At 47.4% G+C, this 17,723-nt stretch overlaps 2 protein-coding genes across 16 annotated transcripts in view; one reads left to right on the forward strand and one right to left on the reverse strand.

Annotated features, from left to right (window-relative positions):
• Window positions 1–17,723, forward strand: part of BAZ2B (bromodomain adjacent to zinc finger domain 2B) — a 1,221,971-nt gene that overhangs the window by 371,171 nt on the left and 833,077 nt on the right. The window lies entirely within an intron of this gene.
• On the reverse strand, window positions 8,132–11,478 carry LOC144825323 (uncharacterized). The gene is made up of 3 exons (XM_078684133.1): window positions 10,572–11,478; window positions 10,082–10,286; window positions 8,132–8,168 (listed from the first exon to the last, which is right to left on the reverse strand). Exons 1-3 carry the CDS (start codon window positions 11,476–11,478, stop codon window positions 8,132–8,134), a joined length of 1,149 nt encoding a protein of 382 aa, XP_078540259.1.

Raw genomic sequence — 17,723 nt, forward strand, 5'->3', positions numbered from 1 at the left:
TTAAAAATACAAACAGTTCTTATAGCACAGTGTTTTTAGGTTAAGCCTGTAGCAGCGCGCATGTGCTGCTCAGCGAGACATTATATAAGGGCTTCTGAAACCTCACCACACGCTTGTGCATGTGTTTATTGGGCTTTGCGTGCGTCTTTCTAAGAAAGACAGCCCGCTCTTGGGCAAAGGCGGGCGCATGTCCCGCCTTTGAACGTCCCACGGCCTATTGCCTGCGATTACCCGCACGGGTGGCATCTGTTTTGAATTATCGTGCCCAGACGCGGGTGCCATAATTGAAAACCGATCGCTCGCTGTGCTTTTAAGAATTCCACAGCTGCTGGGGGGCTTGTTTTCGAGTTCGCATGAACTAGTAATGAAGGCTGCAGTGCTTATAGTTACACTGATGTGGACTGTGCATTATTTATTCAGTTTTCATGCCCAGAGGCGGTGGGGCAGGCAAAGTCCAATAGTGTCAACACACTGAACACGGTTTGCGTCCTCTTGAGGAGAATGCGCGACAAAGGGGTAGGTTGTGATGAAAGACGTGTGCACCAGATGACAGGACTCGTCAGTGACTTGAACTGTTTACATGTCAACGCCAGTGCGGGTGCATTGCGGAATGTTGTGTAGCTGTTTCCTGGTTACTATACAACTACAGCAGTGGTTTCCATGGAAACAGTTCTCTCGCCCTAATTGGCGACTCTTCCTGTGACGTCGCTTTGGGGGCCGGCTAGCTATGAAACTAGTGCTGGCAGGAAAAAGAAGAAGAGTCGGATTCGGGGATGCGGTGGCAGAGACTCAGAGGGTAAGTAAAGTCATAGACGCAGACTTCCAACAGACAAAACTTACGCAAGAACAAAAAGTGGAAAACAGCACTCGTAAAAGAAGTAGAGGTGCTGGGAGAAGTTTTAAAAAAAGCGAAGAAACCCACAACATGGAGGGGATGGAGACAGACATGCCCGGGCTTGAGAAGTTTTCCCTACGGGAGCTGCAAAGATCTCAGGTAGGTTGTCGACCCGAGGAAATAACACGATACACGGGGAAAACCTCACTGCCTCCTTGTCGCTTCTCCTACATCTCCCTGAACTCAACTGCTCACCTATTATGCAGGTACCTGGCTCGCCTCGAGCCTGCAGTGAATCGCCCTCCACTAATTAATATACCACTGTTTATCGGATATTAATCAGTTGTGGGCGAGCTACTGAAAGCTCGAGCAGGGTGCATGGCTTATTTTAACTCTAGGGTCTCGTAGACTATCGAGCCCAAAACGAATTGAGTTTCATGTAGTTTCTGCCAGCCAACACGCTTTAGCTTCATGGGCAGGATTTAAAGACATCATTAACCTTTGCTGGAGAAAGAAATACCCATATAGTAACCAAGCTGCTCATTGTGAAATCAGAAATCCTGGGATCAGTCTCTGCTTTCAGCTTGACAAAATTGTGGTATGCTAGGTATATATTTTATTTAACCAAGTCTCCCTTTTATTCATTATCACACAGCATCGTCAGATTTGGGAGTTCAGGATATGTGCTATATAAAAGCCTCTTGTTTTTGATTCAATATTCTACTATGTTGTTCCATGGACGATTAGAATCTAGAATGTATATAGAATGCCAGTGACACGAGACTTGCCTCTTAGTTCACTAATGGTATTGTCGACATTGCAAGGGTCAGAAAATGTTCATGTTCTAAAACTAGCACTTTTTAGTGCTATCACTTTTTAGTACATGCCTGTCAATGCAATGCTATAATGTACTTAGGTGAAACGCTTATGCATGTTTAAGAAATGCACTTTTTTTTTACTTTTGAAGAGACATTATCATATTTTTTTTCCTGTTTGTTGCGGATTTAGATGCCAAATATTTTGGAAGCTCAGCTCAAGTAGGGACTCTTACAGCCTGATTCATCAACGGGACGTTTTGCGTGGCCCTAATAGCGATTAATAGCGACTCGCTATCAAGGACACGCAAAACTGTATTCATGATTAATTTAGAGAAAGTAAAGCGAATCGCACGCGGCCGCTAATACCGGTTGCGATTATCGAAAATCGCATAAAATACGCTATTACCGGCTACATTCGTGTCGGAATTGCGAATTCTCTAATAGCGAGTTTGTCAATAGCGGGACAGCAAATAGCGCGAGATCGGGAAAACAGGAAGTCGCATGTCGAGCACAGCGATGACATCACAACCAGGAAGCAGCCAGGGCCCACCCCCATTCACCACAGTGAGGCAGACCTCGAGTCAGCAACTGGGAGAGCTCCTGCAATTCTGTTTGGATACAACTCAGAAAGTACAGTGCAGCAATGTCTGAGGATGCAGTTCCTGGGCCCAGCAACACCATAGGGCGGAAGAGAAAGTTAAAATTCTCCGAGCAGGAGCTGGAGCATTTAATAGAAGGGGTGGTGGCCAACCACTCAAAACTGTTTGGGAAGGACTCTAGGAGGGTGGCGGAACAGGAAAAACGCAGGATCTGGCAGGGTATAGCGTCCACGGTGAACTCCGTGGGTGTGGCTGATAGGTCACTGGACGAACTCAAAAAACGCTGGTACGACCTCCGAGGTCGTGCCAAAGAGAGGGTGGCTGAGCGCCTTGGAGAGTCATAGGGCACTGGAGGGGGAGAACCTACAGTCCCTCCAAACACCCCCATGGAGGACCAAGTAGAGAACACCCTGGAGACAGAGGCGGTCATCGGAGTGACTCATATGGACTCATCCCGCCCCACCCAAGACAACCAAGGTAAGTGGCATGCGACTGCGACCCTGTCCCCTATGAATGTCCATGACCAATTAGCCTCCCATATTGTTCCATAGTCATGCCATCGTTCCACATCAGGTAATGCCCTGAAGCATTGTGGGACATGTAGTGTGGCCACAATGTAGATGTACCACAATGCAGCCAGACAGGTTCCAAAGTACGCAAAGCCATAGCCAGTCAGGGAATGTCACCCAGCATGCATGTAGCAACTGCACGTGTGACAGATACATGCAACTAATGAACGTCCACTTCCCCTCACAGGTGGTGCAGACAGCAGCGACAGCGAGAGGCTGCAAATAGATGAGGAGGCACAGGATGAGGAGGAGGTGCCGCCACATACACAGCCACCAGCCCTGCCCCAGCAACTACTCCCGCAGCCAGGTCCACCACCAGTGTGCCTCCTGCGTCTGGCGCAGCAACTACTCCCGCAGCCAGGTCCACCACCAGGGTGCCTCCTGCGTCTGGCCCAGCAACTACTCCCGCAGCCAGGTCCACCACCAGTGTGCCACCAGCCCCTGCCCCAGCAACTACTCCCGCAGCCAGGTCCACCACCAGTGTGCCTCCTGCGTCTGGCGCAGCAACTACTCCCGCAGCCAGGTCCACTACCAGGGTGCCTCCAGCCCCTGCCGCACCAACAACGCCTGCCGTGACACCACCAGCAGCTGGTGCTTCAACATCAGGGCCTGCGACAGCGGCAACACAGCGGCCACCCACTGTGTCAGGCCAGCAGAGCAGGCGTGGCAGGCCTCGCCTGCAGACCAATGCACCTATCAGCAGGAGGGGGAATGGACAGGAGCTGGTGAGAGTGAGCGTGGAAAGACGCATGCTCCGTATACATCAGCTGCAAGCACGCCAGCAAGGTGCCATACAGCTACAGCTGTACAACATTGGGCGCAATGTTGCCGGAGTGGGGGACCGGATGGTCCGCATGACGGCAGCCATGGAAGGTGTGGGGGAGGGAATGGCCAGCATGACTGCAGCCATGGCAGGTGTGGCGGAGGGTATGGCCCGCATGACTGCAGCCATGGAGGCCAGCACTGCTGCAAATACATCGCAGCGCAACGCAGCACGCCGCCGCCACCGGCAGCTATTGACACCAGGTCCAATTATATCATAAGCAATGCCACATCACAGTTGTCGCGGCGGTCCCTTGCGCAGCAGCAGCAGCTCATCCAGTGCTGCGAGGATGTGGCCAGGGTCCTTGAGCACCTGACCAGTGCCGTGACAGCACTACACCCTCCTGCTCTACCTGCCACTGTTGGGGGTGATGATGCCAGTGAGGGGACATCGAGTGTGAGCAGCCACTCTGCCTCACACGTAGGGGCACTCAGGCGCAGCACCAGGCCCACAGCAGCTGCACGTGCCTTGGATGAGGATGAGCCACAGAGGCGCTTGGGTGGTACGCGCAGGAGGCGCACATGACTTCATATGACTCTTACAGGCACAGGCTGAGTATAAGCCTGCCCTGTCCTTTCACACAGCAGTATGCTGAAATACTGTTAGCAATGACAACATTTAAAGTGGTACCATTATTGTGAATGAAACCATTATATTTATTTTAGCAGCACACATTGGCGTAGTGTCATTATTACTTTTTGCATGCATTTGTGATTTGTGGGGTGAGGGAAGAGGGTGCATTAGAAACTGTTCAGTGTGATGTGGTTGCGACGTCTGTGGCCTTCAGCTGGATTCTCCCCGCGTGCATGGCGCGCATGTGCAGGTGGCCGGTCGTCCCCTTCAGATTCACTGCCAGAGATGTCGACAGGTATCCGGCGCTTGGTTGCAATGTTATGTAGTATTGCGCAGACAGCCACAATGCGGCAGCACACTGCAGGACTGTAATACATGGCCCCACCTGTCTTGTGCAGTATGCGGAACCTGCTATTGAGCAGCCCAAATGTCCTTTCTATGCAATTCCTTGTCCGAATGTGTGCAACATTGTAGCGCCGTTGCTGGGGTGTAGCAGGGTTGAGGTATGGGGTGAGGAGGTAATCACGTAGGGCGTAGCCACTGTCACCTGAATGAGAGGAGCAGAGGGTGAGTGCCTGTGCTGCGCTGCTACTTCATAGCAATGTGACATTGTCGACAAAGTGTACTTACCAAGTAGGTGTCCTTCCCCAGATTCTCCCCTGGCCAGTCGTGTGTGGAGGCCGCTGTGCCGGAATATATAGGAGTCATGGGTACTCCCTGGGTACTGGGCCACAATGTCAGTGATGTATGTCTTGGCATTGCAGACCATCTGTATGTTGAGGGAGTGGTAGGACTTGCGATTGCGGAACATATACTCCGTGGCAGCTGGTAGGCAGATGGCGATGTGGGTACAGTCTATGCATCCGAGTACATGTGGAAAATGGGCTACATTGTAGAATTGTAGCTTGGTCAAGTCCAATTCCTGTTGGCTGGTGGGAAATTTGATGTGTCGGTGTAGCTGGGTAAGCATAGCGTCAACAAAAGTCTTGAGGCAGCGTGACATGGTGGGCTGGGATATCACCCCAGCAGCCGCTACTATCCCCTGGAAGCTCCCAGAGGCCAGGAGGTGCAGGCTACACAATACCTGCACATGTGTAGGCACCGCATTGGTACGCCTTGTTGGGTGCTGCATCAGGGGGTCAAGGTTGTGTATTAGCTGGATTATCATTTCCCCATTCAGCCTGTATTTTGCATATATCTGCTCTCTGGTTTGGCCCAGCAAGGTGACCCGCTGGCGGAATATCCTCTCCTGGATCTGGCCTCTCCTCCGCGCTGCTCGCTGTAGCCTTCGCCGCCTGACGACCATGTACATTCCTGGCATTGTGGAACTCCTAATGCTGCTGCTGATTGTCCTTATGTGTGATTGGTCAGGCCTGAACCTGTTACTGATTGGCCAACGTTTTTTTGAAAAATATTTTTGAATGGCTTTTATGGTTACCACCTGCTTTGAGTTGTCCTTAATTTGCGCTGCGCAAACTGCGATTTTTGGGTTTTTCGCTATTTGCGGTATTTCATGAATACCGATTGCGATTGTATAGCGAAACCGCAATTTATTTCGCAGGATCCGTGGATTGTCGCATTTTCCAATTCGCTAATGCTCTCCTACCGGGATTATGCGAATATTATTGCGAATTCGCTATTATGTGTTTGCGATTTCATGTTGAATGCCGATTACGGACATTGCGCCCGCAATTGCATTTTCGCAGCGATTGCGGGCGCAATTTTGCTTCATGAATCAGGCTGTTAGAGCCAAACCAGACCCTAGGCATGGCTGTGGCTTGGCTATCTTTGTTAATTTCTTTACTCACTGGCCTCTAATATGTAAAGAGAGTGGGGTAAAAATTGGACTTTTTTAGTCTCCGATGTATAGCTAAATAAACACTGAGCAATATTTACACAACACTTGGCTTGACAGTAGAACGTTATTCAGGTAAGTGCCTTTGCTTGGATTAGTGGAAATCTTTTAAGTAGTTTTTGAGAAATAATCACTTAATTTTTTTCCAGAGGCATGTAGAGTTTAAATTATTGAGCGATCTAGACGGTTAATTAGAAGATGTGCATGAATTTAGGTACACAGTCTTCCACCATCCAAAATGAACAAGGATTGGCATAGCCAGTAGGTCTCACTTTTGGGACCTTATAAGTGTTTAGTTATGCAGCACAATATCCTTGGTGCAACAACATCAACTGTTGCATGGCTAAACACTTATAAGGTCCCAAAGGCGGACCTATTGGCTATGCCAATGTTTAATATAGTGCTAATGAGTTTCAGGATTGACAAATACCTTCAAGAAAGTTCCTTGGCTCAGGAAAACTGTTGCAGGTTTCTTCCTAAATGAAACCATGTTGAAACAGTGATTGGATGTGGAAAGTGTATGAATTGAGTGTTTTCCCACTGTTAACCGTGACTTCTTTCCCTTCCCCACATAGTTTATTTGGTTTTGTTACACAAAACGTAGTGCACACTATTCATATTCATAGCATATTATTTCTAACTGTATATTAAAACAAATCTTGAGGTTGGCCATACTAATTGTAAAGCAACATACCAAGCAAACATTTTTCTAATTGCATTTTAGTAATCCAAATGGTTCCAGAAAACTCTTCTGTGTGGGGACACAGAATGTTACAGTTTAATTCCTAAATGAGACATATCTTAAATCACTGAGGCGTTGGTCATTTTCAAGGCTGTAAATGTACCACCTTTGACATTTCACCCCTCACTATTTTGCCCTTTGTTATACTTTGAGGGAGAAAGATGCCACAGAATGATCTAGATGGCTCCAGAATGTCTCAGCAGTGGTGGATCAGTGAATTGCTTTAACTTAAAACATTCAGTTGAGTGCCATGTGTCCTCAACAGAAGTCTCTGTTTTATAGAGAAAGCCAACACAAGTTCCCCAAAGGCTGCAAATAAGAATGTAGATTTTCCTAGTTATTATGACGGAAAGTCTTAATTTTATTAAAGACACGGAGGCGAGTATTATGCTTTCTTATCTTGCATTTTAATAAACAGCAGCCAAGATAAGTGTAAAACTACAGTTCCCAGAGGGCCAGGCGACAACTGGGCCATGGGAACGAGAAAAAACGAGATAACAGTAACCAATCAGAGTACATCTAATAGATAAGAGTCCACACTGACTGCGCAGCTTCCTCTTTTCGCTGAGAGACAGTCAGATAACAATAGAGAATAAAGGAAAAATAGCCATAACCAGAAAGAACGCCAAAGTCCAGGAGCAGAAGTCCTTAATCAGAGGAATCCATCGCCAAAGTCCAGGAAAAGGATCCGAAGGGGATGGAAGAACCAGAGGAGACATCCAAGCAGGAGATGAACGGAACCGCTGGAGAGAAGATCTTCTATGAAGCAGGTGGCAAGGCCGGATTCGCTGCAGGGAGGGAGAACACATGTTAGTAGTGTAGCGGCGGGATAATACTCGCCTCCGTGTCTTTAATAAAATTAAGACTTTCCGTCATAATAACTAGGAAAATCTACATTTTATGGCAAGACCGGAGGCTCCTATTATGCTTGTTCAAAGCAAATTAATAACATCAGAAGCAACAGAATGAATAGGCTTACAATAAAACATGCGGAAAATACTGTCATTGGACCAATCTGCTGATCTCAGTATGTCCTCTAAACGGGAGCCAGACCAAAAGGCTTTAGAAGCCATGGCTCCCCGAGCCGAATGTGCTCCGAAAACAGAGACATCAATACCGGCAAGGGACATAACCCAGCGAACCCACCTGGCCAGGGTAGGGGAGGAAACAGGAAGGTGAGGTTTACGAAAGGAAATGAGAAGTTGGGAACAAGAGGGCATTCTGAGATCAGCGGTCTTTTGTTCATACATTTTTAAACACTGTCCCACACAAAGTTGGGGTTGATCAGGAAAATAGGGATAAAAAACAGAGTCTAAGTTAGTCTTTGTGCGTCTGCGAATCTGGAACAGCACACCTGTAGGGGAAAAAAGGCGAGAAGAAACATCCAAGGCTCGGACATCAGAAACTCTTTTGATAGACACCAAGCAAAGCAACATTGTAAGTTTGGCTGACAACATTTTGAGAGACAAAGCAGAATTAGAGGGCCAATTCAAGAACAATTTAAGTACAACAGAAACATCCCACAAAAAAGTATACTTAGCCAACGGTGGTTTGGAGCATCGAACGCCCTTGAGGAGGCGACAAATCAGAGGATGAGCCCCAACGGGCTTGTCATCAATGTGGGTATGATGAAGGGAGATAGCAGAACGATAGAGGTTAATGGTTCGATAGGCCTTCCCAGCACTGGCCTGAGAAGCTAAGAAGTTGATAACAGAACTTAAAGAGGTTGAAAAGGGATCGAGAGACCTTTCCAGACACCAGCTTGCCCAAAGAGACCAGGCGGATTTGTAGGCTTTGGAAGTGCCCGGGGCCCAGGCCTGGTTGATAAAGTGAGCAGCCTCTTGTGAAATGAGGATGTTAGAAGGGGGAGGCCGGAAACTTTCCAGGCCGACAGAGTGAGAGAGTGGTCCAGGATCAAGCTGTGACGCTCGCCGAGAGGGTTGAGAAGAAGATCGTCGAAGGATGGCAGAAGTACAGGAAAATCCATCGCCAACTCCAGAAGAACAGGGAACCAAATTTGGGATTGCCAGAAAGGAACCACCAGTACCAGCGAGGATTCCTGGCGACGAATCTGCGCCAGCACTCTGTTGATCATGAGGAAAGGAGGAAAGGCATAATGGAGTTGACGAGACCAAACTTGGAGGAAGGCATCCGTGGCAAGAGCCAAGGGGTCTGGTCTCCAGCTGTAAAACTGGGGCAATTGAGAATTGAGGCGAGAAGCAAAGAGATCGATAGAAAAGGGACCCCATAAAGTTGAAAGAGAAAGAAAGACGGAGGGACAAAGCCTCCAGTCGCTGGAGTCGCGCAGGAACCGCGAGTGCCAATCGGCCACTGAATTGAGGTTGCCCGGAAGGTACTCCGCTGTCAAGGAGAGATGATGGGCTAGACAATATTCCCACAGACTTCTGGCTAAGTCCGCCAGGGGTTTGGACTTTGTGCCGCCGAGATGATTTATGTAACGAACCGCAGAAACATTGTCCATGCGTAAGAGTATGGAACAGCGGATCCTGTCTTTGGAAAGACTTTTGATTGCAAAGGAGCCAGCAAGCATCTCTAAACAATTTATGTGCAGTCTGGACTCCTCTCTTGACCATGCTCCTCCAGTCGAGATTGGACCACATCGGGCGCCCCAGCCCGATAGACTGGCATCGGATTCCAACACAAGATCTGGGGATGTGGCGAAGATAGTGCGCCCGTTCCACGCATCTAAATGGTCTATCCACCATTGCAATTCTGTGCGGGACTCTTGGTCTAGAGCGATGACGTCTGAGTAAGCGAGGCCTTGGCGAAGGTGTCTGATCTTCAAGCGCTGAAGGGCCCGGTAGTGCAGAGGGCCCGGAAATATCGCCTGAATAGAAGAAGAAAGAAGACCGACAATCCGGGCCAGAGACCTGAGCGAGATGACAGAAAGATGTAACACCGAGGCGATTTCCGCTTTGATTTTGGAAATTTTGGAAAGGGGAAGGCGTAAAGACGCCGCCACCGAATCCACTAGGAAGCCCAGAAATTCCATGTTCTGAGAAGGGACCAGAGAGGATTTCTTGAGGTTTACCAGAAAACCTAAGTCCAAAAGAAGACTCTGAGTGGTCTGAAGATCTGAAAGAAGACCCTGCTTGTCCGAATTCAGAAGAAGGATATCGTCCAAGTAGATTATGAGCCGGATACCAAGAGAGCGAAGAAAAGCGACCACGGGCTTCAGTAGTTTCGTGAAGCACCATGGTGCCGAGGAGAGACCAAAAGGAAGAGATGTGAAACAGTAGGTCATACCTGACCATTGGAATTGGAGAAACTTCCAGTGAGACTGGTGAATTGGAACTGTGAGATAGGCGTCTTGGAGATCCAAACGAACCATCCAATCGCGGGGGCGAAGGGTGTCCCTCAGATGAAGGATCGTCTCCATTTTGAAATGACGATACACCACAAAGTGGTTGAACCATTTCAGGTTTATGACAGTGCGTAATTTCTTGTTCTTCTTTTGAACCAGAAAAATGGAGCTTAAAAAGCCTGTAGAGTCGTGAGGAAAAATTTGAATGGCTTGTTTTTGTAAGAGAGAGTTTATCTCGGTGGAAATGAGATTTGCCATGTGCAGAGAGAACACGGGAGGCGGAGGGAAAAAGGTCTGGACAGGAGGAGAGTAAAACTCTATAAGATAGCCTTGAACCGTGGAAAGGACCCACGGGTCTGCACTTATGGATTGCCATTTTGGTAGAAACAGTTTCAATCGACCCCCTACAGGAGGGAAAGAAGACGGGCTTACCTGGTTGATTGGAGTTGGAGTTGCGATAACCTTGACGCCCTCGGCCGCGGAAACCACGGCCTCGTTGTGGGTAGAAGCGCGGCTTGTATTCTTGGGTGTTGTCGTAAGAATTCTTGGAGCCTTGATTGTAGGGACGGCCGGAAGAGCGACCCCTGCCTCGTCCGGCCCGGCCAAAAACCCGAGGAGCAAAAGTCTTTTTGATAGATTGCTGAGCCTTGTCAAGGGAAGCGAAGGTAGAGACAAACCGGCTGATGTCGCGCACCAAATTCTCCCCAAAGAGAAGACCATTCGCCTTAGAGCCGGGGTCCATAGGAGCAAGGTTGGCCAGTTTGGGATCCAATTTGATCAAAAGGCCCTTACGTCTTTCGTGGGTAATGGCAGCATTGGCGTTGCCCAGAAGGCAAAAAGCACGTTGCACCCACATGGAAATGTCTTCGGCTGAAAGATCTGAACCATCAAGACGGGCAGACTCTGCCATGTCGAAGATGCGGGCTAAGGGACCCACAATGTCCAATAATTTGTCTTGACAAGTGGACCATGCCTTGTCTACCCCACGACGAGGGTCCTTGCCAAATTTAGAGAAGAAGGTAAGGAGAGGTTGATCGATGGTAGGGACGAGGGTGATCTTATCTGGAAGGGCTGGTTTGAGACATTCAGACTTCAACCTGGAACGCACAGTCGCCTCAAGAGGGAGACGAAGGCGGGCGGAAATATATTCTCCAACATGGTGAGAGGGTAGCCATTCAGTCGAATTTGGATGACGAATGGAGGACGGGTCAAACATAGGGAGACCCTCCGAGTCAAAAACAGGTTCGAAGTTAAAAGAATCACATTTGGGAAGTTTAGGGGGGGGGGGGGTCAGTGACGTCAAAGATATCAAATAGGTCGTCAGCATCAGGCATATCATCATCTGTGTCCAAGATGGTGGAAATCATTAATTTCTTTGTAGGGGACTCTGTGTGCTTAGATTTTTGCTTCTTCTTTCCTTCGGAACCGACAAACCCCTCCTTAGTAGGAGGCCTGTGAGGCACTGAGTCCTCGTCCATAAGCGAGGGAGACTCGCTAACCATAGCTGACTTTTTTGACTTATGCACAGAAGCAGAGTGATCCACCTTGCGTTTTCTGCTATCCCCCGCAGAATGGGCCAAAACCTTGGACAACATGCTGACCATGGAATTTTCCATATTTTTTGATAGTCTTTTCATAGACACTTCCATTGCCTGTTCAACTGAAGTGTTAATAAACCTGTGAAGGTCCTGCTTGAGAGACCCATTATCCACAGAAGAGGAGTTTTCCTCAGAAGAGCTCTCATGTTCCATTGCAGCCAGCAGGGTTAGTGAAGGGTTAATGACTGAGAAAGTACAGGGGGCGTGAACAGGGGAAGGGCAGGGGCGGGCTGAAATGAGCGAGAAAACTGGGCTGGAGGCAGTCGAGCAGCCGGCTCTGTGAGAGCGAGTGAAAGCGGCCGAGGAAGCAACGAGGGAAGCGGGAAGAAAGAAAAACGGGCTCCGGCGCCGGTGAGGCAGGCGAGCTCCAAGCGGTGAGAACGTTCGCGAACAAGCGCGAAGACCGCGGAGCGGGAGAGACCACTGAGGGGGCGGGGACGGGGGAGTAAACAAGCGTGAGGAAGCGGAACAACTGTAAATAAAAGGAAGCGCACAAAGCGCTAGCAGAGCAACGCAACAGCGCGTGAACAGGAGCAGAAATATTAAGCTGTAAACACAAATATGCATAAATTAATATAAAAAATAGCGAGCATAGATAAGAGAACACTTATCTGACTGCGAGCAGCAAGAAAAGAGGAAGCTGCGCAGTCAGTGTGGACTCTTATCTATTAGATGTACTCTGATTGGTTACTGTTATCTCGTTTTTTCTCGTTCCCATGGCCCAGTTGTCGCCTGGCCCTCTGGGAACTGTAGTTTTACACTTATCTTGGCTGCTGTTTATTAAAATGCAAGATAAGAAAGCATAATAGGAGCCTCCGGTCTTGCCATAAAATTACTTTATCATCCTTTCAACTGTGAGGGTCATTTATGACGGGGACCTTGAAATGCTTGTATACAACACAAAATGCATAGCTTCTTAATAATTTGCATTTATGTACAGATGACGCACATGTTGTCTGTGGAGGTTAATCAATCAAGTAGTCTTAATATCTGATATACACTTTTAGTCACAGATTCCTTACCTTTGATTTTCCCCAGGCATTAGACTGGATCCAGGAGAATTGTTTGAGCAGTACCCGTACACACCAGTAGGTGGTGTCAGTTGGTTCCACGTGGCGTAGTTGCCGTTGTCTCCACCGGAAGTCATGTCCGCGTTACCTTTACCCTGATCCAAGAGGAGAGTTACATGATTTTTGCAACATTTTGTTGACCTTTTTTGAGGTTTTTGCTTCCTGGTGTGTCACAGATATCATCGAGAAAGATAGGTTTTAAACCATGTGGGGGCCTGTCGCTGTGCCTTGTCTTACACAAGTGCAATGGCAGGCCTGTAGTCACAGTTTAAGTGGTCTCTCATGCAATATTCATACTGCAGCCTATGGGAGACTCTTGGACCCCTTGTACATTATATTAGAGACTCACAATGGTACACCAGTTTCCAACTGTGGAGGTAAAAAAGTACTTACCATGGTCAATTTAGGGAGGAAGCACAGTGAGTGGAGTCCTGATTAGTGAAATTCCAGTCAGACTAGTCAAAAACAATACTGACACCAGCAAAAAGTGGGCGTAACATGAAAGCAGATCCACTTTCCTACAGACAAGGACATCACTGAAATCTCGAATGACACAGAATCACTAATTCACCCACTCACACCCCTATACAATGTCTCATACACCCACACAACTACTCACATACCCATTCCCAGACCCACACGCGTTCTCACACAACCACTCACTCATCCATAGAACTACTCACACACCCACTCACATAGCTACTCGTACAACCAATCACTCACCCATACAACCACTCTCACAGCTACACCCTCCACTGTACAGCTACTCACACACCCAATTATTCACCAATACAGCCACTCGGACACCCATATAGCCTCTCAATACAGCCACACACTCATGCATGCAAGCACTAATGCACCCACACTTAGATAGCCATGCACATATCCATACAAGTACTCCCATATCCACTCACCCATAAAGCCACTCACACACCCAGTCACTCACTCATACAGCCAGACATCTACCCATCCATAGTCACTCACTCACTCACACACACACACACCAATCCATACAGCCAGTCACACAGCAACCACTCACCCATACAGCCACTCAGATGCCCACTCACCCGGATACACACAGCCATCCACATAATATATGTTCGAAGTAGTATCACACATGTGTTACACCTAGTATACTATGTTTAACACTCATGATAGTTACACTCACTGGGTGATGTCGTCAGTGATGTCACAACAATGTCTTGAGTGATGTAATATGTGAGGTCATAGGCATTATTGTATTGTGGGGGGCATAAGCTATAGTTAGCTCAGGTAACTAACTGCTGAGTTTCTGTGGTTTTGTATGAACGAAACATGAACCTAACTATAACATCCCTGTAAACTGTTTTTTTCTCAGTGAATATATATTTATTCACACACACATACATGCACACGCATAAAATGCAGATTTGTAGAGAGCAGTGTAGTGGGACTACTTGAAAATCCAGATCTTCAGCTTCTTGCGCAATTCAAGAAGTAAAGACGAGGTGCTTATGTGTAGCGGGTGGTCGTTTCACGCTCTGGGAGCAATGTAAGAGAAGGCTTGACAACTTTACACACAAACACGCACGCGCGCACACATTCACACATACACAGGTGCACACGCACACAGGCTCTCTCGCTCCCTGACTGGTCCTCATAGTGTGTTCTCAACACACTGAGGACTGATACACCTAACACCCTATTGCAAAGATAGTGTTTGGGTCTGTCAGGGTTTATCCACACTATGAGAACCAATCCGGTCCTCAAAGCATTGGTTATATATGCCCAAACACACACACACACACACACTCACTCTCCTCTCCCCTTATTCAAATAGTTAGCTCTTGTTTTCTATAGCATGATTGCCCTAAAGCAGTGTCTAAGGAATTGGCACACAGGGATATGTACTATGTAGACTCTTACGTTTTGTCAGCACTTAGACAGCCGACTGCAGTGAAAGTGTGTATGTGCTTGGTCTGGGGTCCCTTAGGGGGGCACAATTAGTAATGCAGCCCTTAGAGGACACACTTTAACCGCAAGGCCCTTGGTACCAGGGGTATCTTTTACTAAGGCCTTACATGTGAGCTAAAGGGGATGCCAATGGTGGAAACAAAAGGTACAGTTTAAGGAAGGAGATCTGGCACAAGGGACCTGGTTGGGAGGGACCCCTTGCACTTCCAGTCGAAACTACTTAATTCTCCAGGCAAAACTTGGGGACTAACCATGTCCAAAAGAGGCACTTTCCTACACCATCTCTGAGCCTATATGCCTCCTCCTGGTCAAGACCTCATCCAACATTTGTAGGATTATAGTGGTGGTCCTGGTGGTATTCCTCATGTGTTGGTCCTTAGGACATAATCATTGGACACTGAGATCCCTCCCTGTGGATGTTTGTCCTTCACGAAATTCGTTCCAGCTCTCCAGTGGCCCCCACATCTCTGCCCTTTTAGTGGATAGGCAATTATGATAAAGCCTGCTGGCTTGTTGAGTCGAAATTACCCATTCGGTGAACCCCACAGGTATAGAGGATACCCATATTGCATACCTTTGTTCTTGCCAGCAAAATTAAAGTAAATAGAAATGATCTCTGTTTCTTCGGTAATTTCTTTATAGTCTCTTCACCCTCCCAAGATATAACGAGCATTGTCATAGCCAATATGTCTCAGACTGAAAGAAAAACTACCCTGCCGGATTTTTTTCAAGTAAGGTCCCAGGCCAGGATCCTAGCAAATAAACAAAGCAACGGACCTACTAATCAGAGTCAAACCATCACTCTGTTCATAGAATTCATACTTTTAAATTTTATTAATTAGTTATTTGTTTTATTCTTGATTCATCATAGATCGATATAGATATGTCAACACATGATATGAAATTTTCTAAGAGTTCATACACTTAAGTTTCTAATATAAAATTTACAAAAACAAACATCATATTAAAAATGTTACAAAATACATACAGAAAGCAGACCGTGTCCCACACACACCGTATCACTCTCACTCACATTACCACATACTCAGGGGGAATATCATACTACCAATCTTTCATACATCAACTTATGGTACATAAACACCATCAAATGAATAATAGATGGTCAATTATTCATACGCCGAGGCAGACAAGAATATCAAAGGATAGGATTGAAGATGGAATGACCAATAGGTCTCGCCTTTGGGACCTTATAAGTATTTAGTTATGCAGCACAATATCCTTGGTGCAGCCACATCAACTGTTGCATGGCTAAGCACCTATAAGGTCCCAAAGGCGAGAACTATTGGCTATTCCAATGCTTGTTATCTTGATAGCGCCGCTTTGAACGCATTTGCAATGCAATAGGTCTTGCCTGTGCGAGAGTGTAAGCCATTGTAAATGACAATGCCTTTTATTTATCTGTTTTAAAACCAACACACAAATAAAAGGCATTGTCATTTACAATGCCACTAGTTCAAAATAAATGCGAGACTTATTGCATTACAAATAAATGCTTGTTTTTTCCGCGGCCAATGCAAGTCTAGTCATCCTTGGTCATTTGCGCAGAGACACTGGGCTTTCTGACTTCCGTAATTTCCCCTGCTGTACACTTCCCTCGCCTCTCGATGCCTCAAAGACACACTCGCGAGCCTGTGAAACGCTTTGACAAGACCACTTCCACGGAAAGAAAAAATGCAAAACAGAAGGACATGGCCAAAGGTTCAAGCACTGCATACAATGGCCCATTGGCTGGCAGAAGTTCACGACTGTCCCAGGAAATGTGCCTCACCCTACGAGAGTCGGTGCCAGTGACTCCGATGACAGCAGCTACGTGCTGTACTATCAGTGTTGCCAGAACCTCTTTCTTGGGCTTACATCTCAAACATCTGCCTGTGAGGCCCCGACAGTGCTTACATTCGCACGCAGTTTGTGCTTGAGGGAAACTCCCCCGTCTACACAACAGGTAACCGAAGTGACAGTTGGAAAGTGGGGGAGGTAACATGAATAGAAAATAAGTGAGTGGGTGGCATCATTTTCCCGCCTGGTGGTACAATAGAGGGTGTGTGCGCCCCAAAACCCAATCCCTTCCCTCCGATGTGTCACTTATAGCGTCACACCTCCTCCCCGCACTAAAGAAATGTGTTTTGGGGGGGTATTCAAAGCGCTTCCGTCTCTCAGCGCGGGCAGCTTTATTTCTCTAGAGCCAATTGTGTAGGTTTAAGGGGTGAAGAAAGAGGTCACTGGTGTCGGGTCGCGCTCCAAGGGCACATATAAGGCTCAACAACAATTAATTATTGTGATGTGCACTAGTCGTGTTTCTGAAGTGATACAAGAATTGAGTTAAGGAGGTTCGGGGACGGGTAGTCTTGCAATGCGTGCATTCGCATCGAACACTGAAAATGTGATGGATTCTGACCTCATTCTCTTTACCACAAAGCACTCGAAACTTTGATGATTAGTCAGTGTGACATCTCCCCTCACCGCTTAATATACTGCAAATCACATCCAAGGTGCGAACAACGTCTTACATGTTTATGCTTCCAGGGAGCATGTAGATTAAATTCCCCAAAAGAGCCTTCGCAATGGAAGAGAATTATGCCTCTTAACGCACGCAGTCCTAAACCACTGGGCACCCTGAGATCACAAATGGAAAACATCATAACATGAGATATGGGGGTAATTGTTTGGATGCGTTATTAGTTATAATTACGTGCCCCATATCGGAACGTGTATGCTGTGCTGAAAGCTTGCTCTGAGACTGAACTTGTTTTGAAAGAAGAGCGAAAATAGGAGAACCTCAAAAGACAGGCAGCCAAAAAAGGGGTAACAACCTAGACTGGTTAAGATATAAAGTTTAGCAAGCGCAGCTAAGAGCTGCCGGTTCAATATTCAGTGTAACGCGACCCCCGTCCTCTCTCCCCCCCGTCCCCCACGCACGCGCGCGCACACACTTTATAAAGGTT

Source organism: Lissotriton helveticus, chromosome 3_1 (genome assembly GCF_964261635.1).
Source record: "Lissotriton helveticus chromosome 3_1, aLisHel1.1, whole genome shotgun sequence".
Classification (NCBI taxonomy): Eukaryota; Metazoa; Chordata; class Amphibia; order Caudata; family Salamandridae; genus Lissotriton; species Lissotriton helveticus.